Source organism: Cebus imitator, unplaced genomic scaffold (assembly GCF_001604975.1).
Source record: "Cebus imitator isolate Cc_AM_T3 unplaced genomic scaffold, Cebus_imitator-1.0 Scaffold354, whole genome shotgun sequence".
NCBI classification, from domain to species: domain Eukaryota; kingdom Metazoa; phylum Chordata; class Mammalia; order Primates; family Cebidae; genus Cebus; species Cebus imitator.
The window spans coordinates 2023862-2030322 of NW_016107669.1; the positions used below are offsets into that span (position 1 = coordinate 2023862).

The window sequence follows — 6461 nt, forward strand, 5'->3', positions numbered from 1 at the left end:
CGGCAAACGCTACAAATCAGGGCTTTCCTCCCTGAAAAGTCCGGTTGTTAAACATTCACCAGCACACCACCTCGACTTAGGCCGTTCCCTTTTGCCCTTTGCCTTTGGAAGCATGCTTTCTCCGCATGTCTCGTTGCTCCGCCCTGGCGTTCCAGGCGCGCTGGAACGAATGCAGATTCCGCTCCTCGGGACCGGAAGGGGCGGGGCCTCTGACGCTGGCCCCGCCCACCGCAGCGCCGCCGCGCTCCGCCGGGACGCCAGCGCTCAGCCCGCGCCGCGGGTGGTGCTCGCCAGGACGGCCACGGCCAGTGAGTGACGCGGGCCCCGCCCACCGCAGCGCCGCCACGCTCCGCCCGGACGCCAGCGCTCGGGCCGTGCCGCGGGTGGTGCCTGCTGGGACAGCCATGGCCAGTGAGTGACGCGGCCGCGCGTCGCAGCCAGAGCGCGGCCCGGAGGGGAGGCTTTGTAGCGGCGCCGGCGGTGGCTCGGCCGGCTCGGCCCCTCTGTCCCGCGTGGTCGCCGCGCGCGCGGCCTTTCCTGACGCCGGCGTCCGCGTGGGTCCGGGATCGCGTGGCCGGGCGGCCGGGCGCACTCCGGGGATTCCACGCTTCCAGGGCGGTGGGCGAGGCCACGAGAGCACCAGGCCGCCCCGGCCGCGCCGGCACGCGCTGCGTCCCGCGTGAAGAGGCTGACGGACGTGGGGTCTGGACCGTGTGGGCCGCGGCGGTGGGATCGGACCCCTCGGGTGTTTTCAGGTCGCGTGGGCTCCTCCAGCCCCGCCCTGCCAGAGGAGCGCCGGCGGTTCCGCCCCGCCCCCTCTCACTCTCACGCCCCGCCCCCTCTCACTCTCCCGCCCCGCCCCCTTCTCACGCACCTGCTCCGGGTTTTGACTTGGATTCTTCTGTGTCACTGACTTTGATCTGTGACTTTGTGCCGCTTTCCCCTGCAAGTCCCCTGTGTCTGTATCTGTAAAATGATGTTAATGATACCTCGCAGGAGTTCATGTGTGAAGGACCTGGCGCGTTGCTTTAAATGTCACTCCATGTTGGTCCCTTCGCGCACAGCATTTACTTCTTTTCCCCCTTTAGTAAGGCCTCCGTTGTTAGATGCTGATGAATATTAGGGCAGCCTCAAAAGTCTTTGTGTCTTCACTTTACGGATGGGATGGAGTGACAGGCGTCTTGCCCTCAGCACGAGGCACTTTCGGTGCCGGGTTTCCCTGATGTAGAGTGGCTCATTTGGAGAATGACAGGCAGTCCCAAGCTTAGTTGAGGACCCCGCCCCTGTGAGTGGGATGTGTAGGAGAGGAGGCCATCAGTATAGCCGTGGTGAGCTTTATCTTTCCCCCCCTCAGAGGCACAGACAGGGTCGGGTGCGAGGCTCATGCCTGTAATCCCAGCACTTTCGGAGGCCGAGCTGGAGGATCGCTTGAGTTCAGGAGTCGGAGTTGGAGACCAGCCCGGGCAGCATGGCGCCACCTTGTCTGTACTAAAAATAAATAAATTAGCCCGGCTTGGTGGCACACCCCTGTAGTCCCAGCTGCTTGGGAAGCTGAGGAGGGAGGGTAGCTTAACCCTGGCAAATGAAGGGGAGACGTTTAGGGGATTTGTCTGCTGTTCTGGTAACAGCTCAAATCTGTTTGCCCCAGAATAATCTCAGCTTTTACTTCCTGTTTTAGTTTCCATTGTTTCCCTCCAGATTCTGTAACTTTTTTTTTTTTTTTTTGTTTTGGGGTCTTGTTCTTGTTAACCAGGCTGGAGTGCAATGGCGCGACCTCGGTTCACTGCAACCTTTGCCTCCTCGGTTCAAGGTAGTCTCCTGCCTCAGCCTGCCGTGAATCTGGGACTACAGGAGCCTTACACCACGTGCGGCTAATTTTTTTGTATTTTTAGTAGTGATGGGGTTTCACTGTGTTAGCCAGGATGGTCTCGATCTCCTGACCTTGTGATCCACCCGCCTCGGCCTCCCAAAATGTTGGGATTACAGCTGTGAGTCACTGTGCCCGGCCCCAGATTTTGTAACTATTTAGCAGGCTGCATGTAGGGTTGAATTTAGCTCTTCTCACTGTATTTAGGATAGACCAAGGAATGGGACATCTGAGTTTTCCTACTTTTAGTTAACCTTTAGCCAAACAGGCCTTCATCAGAGGCTGAGGTTTGTCATTGTTGCCTCTTCTGGAGACATTTGCATTGTTACAGGAAAATACACAAAGAGATAGCTCTTTAGTGGTAGGATTTTCAGACTCTGGAGCAGGTACAATGGGGAGTTAGGGCAGGCCATTACTAATAATTCCTGAAGTTTTGCCTGGCTTCATAGGTTAGGATGTTCTTTGGATCCATTCCTATGGCATCCCCTCAGACTATGAGTAGGAACTATATATCCATCAAAGTCCAGGCAGGACATGGAAACCACGCTTGTAACTCGAACAAGGAAAAAAAAATACTTTATTTTTGAGACAGAGTTTCTGTCGTCCAGGCTGGATTGCAGTGACGCGATCTCCACTCACTGTAACATCTACCTTCCAGGTTAAAGTGATTCTCCTGCCTCAGCTCCCAAGTAGCTGGGGATTACAGGTGCCTGCCACCACGCCTGGCTAATTTTTGTATTTTTAGTAGAGATGGGGTTTTACCATGTTGGCCAGGCTGGTCTCAAACTCCCAACCTCAGGTGATCCACCCGCCTTGGCCTCCTAAAGTGCTGGGAGTATAGGCGTGAGCCACCACGCCCGGTAGAAAATGTTATATAAAGAATTATCTGGCCAGGATAGTGGCTCATGCTTGTAATCCCAGCAGTTTGGGAGGCTGAGGCAGGAGGATTGCTTGAGTCCAGGAGTTCAAGACCAGACTGGGCAACAAAGTGAGACCCTCTCTCTACAAAACAATTAAAAAAATCAGCCAGGCATAGTGGTGCATACATGCGGTCCCAGTTACACAGGAGGCTGAGACCAAAGGAACCCTGAACTTAGGAGGTTCGCCTGAACCCAGGAGGTTGAGGCTGCAGTGAACCATGTTTGTGCCACTGTACTCTAGCCTAGGCGACAGAGCAAGACTCAGCCTCAAAATTAAAAATATCAGCTAATGAAAAGTAATTATCATAAAAGCTAAAAGGGAACTCCAATAGAGGAAAAGCAAATATAATGTATAGCTACTACCTCCAACAAGGAATAAGCTTGGAGGAGCCCCCAGCCTCCTTGCTCCAGGGCTGGCTACATAATTTGTGGGGCCCAGTTCCCTTGTTCAGATAGCAAGACAAAAGTGCTATTAGCTTTTCCTTCTGCAGTATCTCTGTCAACCTCTCATGGTGCTCTTTGCTGTTTAATGCCGTGTTCTCTTGGACACAGGAATATTTATGGTGTGAGGACCACTATCCTGTGACTAGGCATGGGTGCCTGGGACCCTAATCCTGTGACTAGACATGTGTGCAGCCCAGTGGCTGCCAGGTTTCCCCTCTGCCAGCAGTGGGACCAATGTGCTGTGACCTAGCCAGTAGTGGGGAGACTGGGACAGACATCTTCCCTTCCCATGAGCTGGCTGCCCCAATTCACAGTATGTGAGCAGCTTCCAAGGGATTGCACAAACTTCCAAGGGATTGCACTGTCTGTACTGGGCATACTCAATATATGAATTGTAGGTAGGCAGGAGGCCCAAGAACAAATAGTAAGGGACAGGACATATTCAGATAGTAAGGGACAGGACGTATTCAAATAGTAAGGGACAGGACATATTCAAATAGTAAGGGACAGGACGTATTCAAATAGTAAGGGACAGGACATATTCAAATAGTAAGGGACAGGACATGTTCAAATCTAGTCTTTTTGCTTTAGGCTATATTCTCATTTCATTTCCTACACTGCAGTAAGAAGCTGGTTCACTCTAGATTCTTGTGCCTCCATGGGACTTTGCCTGTGGATATTGCTCTCTCTCAAGATAGACTTTAGCACTTGGGACATTTTGGACAGTATAATGCTTTGTTGTGTTGTGGAGGGGGCTGTCCTATGCATTATAAAGTTGCTTGGCAGCATCCTTGGTCTCTATTCATTAGATGCCACTCACACCTCATCAATTGGGGCATCAAAGGTATCTTCAGACATTGTCAGATGTCCCCCAAAGGACATAATTGCCTTCCATTTGAGAACCATGGCTCTGTCTGAATTCAGCAGTTTGATCTTCTGACAGCTGTTTTCTTTTGTCTTTGTCCTCAGCTTTCCGCTTGGCCCTCATCCAGCTTCACATTTCTTCCATCAAATCAGAAAACGTCACTCGAGCTTGTAGCCTCATCCGGGAGGCAGCAGCGCAAGGAGCCAAAATAGTTTCTTTGCCGGTCAGTACGGAGGCAGCCATCCCGTTCTGGCCACTGTAGACCCAACAGAACAGTGTTTGCTAGCTCCGCTTGTCCTCTTGTATCCTGGGGTCCGGCAGTGTCCCTTGGAGCCTTTAGATTGTTCTGTGTTTGACTGGAGGATGACCTCAGCAGGGGTCTTTGTGAGGTGGGATGCGCCAATATGGACATAGGTCTTTAATTTTGGATTTTCCTCTTTGTTCAGATGAGGAAGCCAAAATCCTAGTATATTGAGGGACTTATGGAAAACTAAAATACTCAGTGTTTGGATACTTTGTTCCTTATATAATTAAGTCTTTATAGGACCAGAACATGTTGGCTTTATCACTAAGCTTCCAACATTTTTTTTTTTTTAATGAGCTCTAGGAGAGCTCATGTGACTTGCCTCTCTTACCCCACTGGGCTGGCTTTGTAGTCTCTTTACCCTTGAGGTGTCAGTGTTTTATTATTAGCTGTGTTTTGTGTGTGTGTGTGTGACGGAATTTTGCTCTTGTTACCCAGGCTGGAGTGCAATGGTGCAATCTTGGCTCACCGCAACCTCTGCCTCCTGGGTTAAAGCAATTCTCCTGCCTCAGCCTCCCTAGTAGCTGGGACTACAGGTGCGCGCCACCATACCCAGCTAATTTTTGTATTTTTAGTAGAGACGGGGTTTCACCATGTTGACCAGGATGGTCTCGATCTCTTGACCTCGTGATCCACCCGCCTCAGCCTCCCGAAGTCCTGGGATTATAGGCTTGAGCCACTGCGCCTGGCCTATTAGCTGTGTTTTAACCCTTCAACTGAAAGCAGAGCTAGAAGTAGCAGGTGTGGCCTCTTAACAGCAGAACTTTAAAATGGTTGTGTGTTTTGATCTTTTTCTTCTCTGCCAACATTTTTCTAGGAATGCTTTAATTCTCCATATGGAGTGAAATATTTTCCTGAATATGCAGAGAAAATTCCTGGTGAATCCACACAGAAACTTTCTGAAGTAGCGAAGGAATGCAGCATATATCTCATTGGAGGTAACTTCCTGCCTACCAGGTATAATGGCTTAAACATTAAAAACATCTGAATGAGCGGGGTGTGGTGATGTGCACCTGCATTCCCAGCTACTCAGGAAGCTGAAGCAAAGACTTTCTTCTTCTTTTTCATTTTTTTGAGGTGAGATCTTGCTCTGTCGCGCATTATGGAGTGCAGTGGTGCGATCATGGCTCACCACAGCCTCACCCTACCAGACTCAAGTGATTCTCCCACCTCTCAGCCGCCTGAGTAGCTGGGACTGCAGGTGTGCGCCACCATGCCTGGCAGATTTTTCTGTTATTTCGTAGAGATGGGATTTCACCATGTTGCCCAGGCTGGTTTTGAACTCCTAGGCTCAAGCGATCTGCCCACCTTGGCTTTCCAAAGTGCTAGGATTACAGGTGTGAGCCATCATACCAGGCCTATTTTTTATTATACTAGTAGAGGATTGAGAAATAAGATTTTTTTTCATAGAGGCCACATACGTAAAGGGAGCTTTATTTTTGTGGTTTTGGAATAAATGTTTAAAGGTTTTATTTGCTTAAATAAAAAATAAGCACAGGGCCAGGCACAGTGGCTCGATCCTGTAATCCCAGCACTTTGGGAGGCCGAGGTGGGTGGATCACGAGGTCAGGAGTTCGAGACCAGCCTGACCAATATGGTGAAACCCCATCTCTACTAAAAATACAAAAATTAGCCAGGCATGGTGGTGCATGCCTGTAGTACCAGCTACTCAGGAGGCTGAGGCAGAAGAATCACTTGAACCCAGGAGGTGGAAGTTGCAGTGAGCCAAGATCATGCCATTGCACTCTAGCCTGAGCAACAGAGTAAGTCTCTGTCTCAAAAAAAAAAAGCACTTTAAAAGTTCCATAGATATAGCAAATAAATATTTTTCTTATGATTATATGTTAAGAATTAGAAATGGGCTGGGCGGGGTGGCTCACGCCTGTAATCCGAGCACTTTGGAAGGCCAAGGTGGGCAGATCACAAGGTCAGGAGTTCAAGACCATCCCCGCCAACATGGTGAAACCCCATCTCTACTAAAGATACAGGTGGTGGCACACACCTGTAGTCCCAGCTACTTGTCAGGCTGAGGCAGGAGAATCACTTGAACCTGGGAGGCAG

At 50.5% G+C, this 6461-nt stretch overlaps 1 protein-coding gene across 1 annotated transcript in view; it reads left to right on the forward strand.

Moving 5' to 3' along the window:
* NIT2 (nitrilase family member 2) overlaps positions 1-6461 on the forward strand; it is a 23070-nt gene continuing 16609 nt past the window's right edge. Inside the window, exons 1-4 of the mRNA XM_017506337.2 lie at positions 1-287; positions 388-411; positions 4201-4319; positions 5218-5338. Of these exons, the coding sequence (XP_017361826.1) occupies positions 113-287; positions 388-411; positions 4201-4319; positions 5218-5338 (439 nt within the window). The 5' untranslated portion in view covers positions 1-112. The remainder of the gene's footprint in view (positions 288-387; positions 412-4200; positions 4320-5217; positions 5339-6461) is intronic.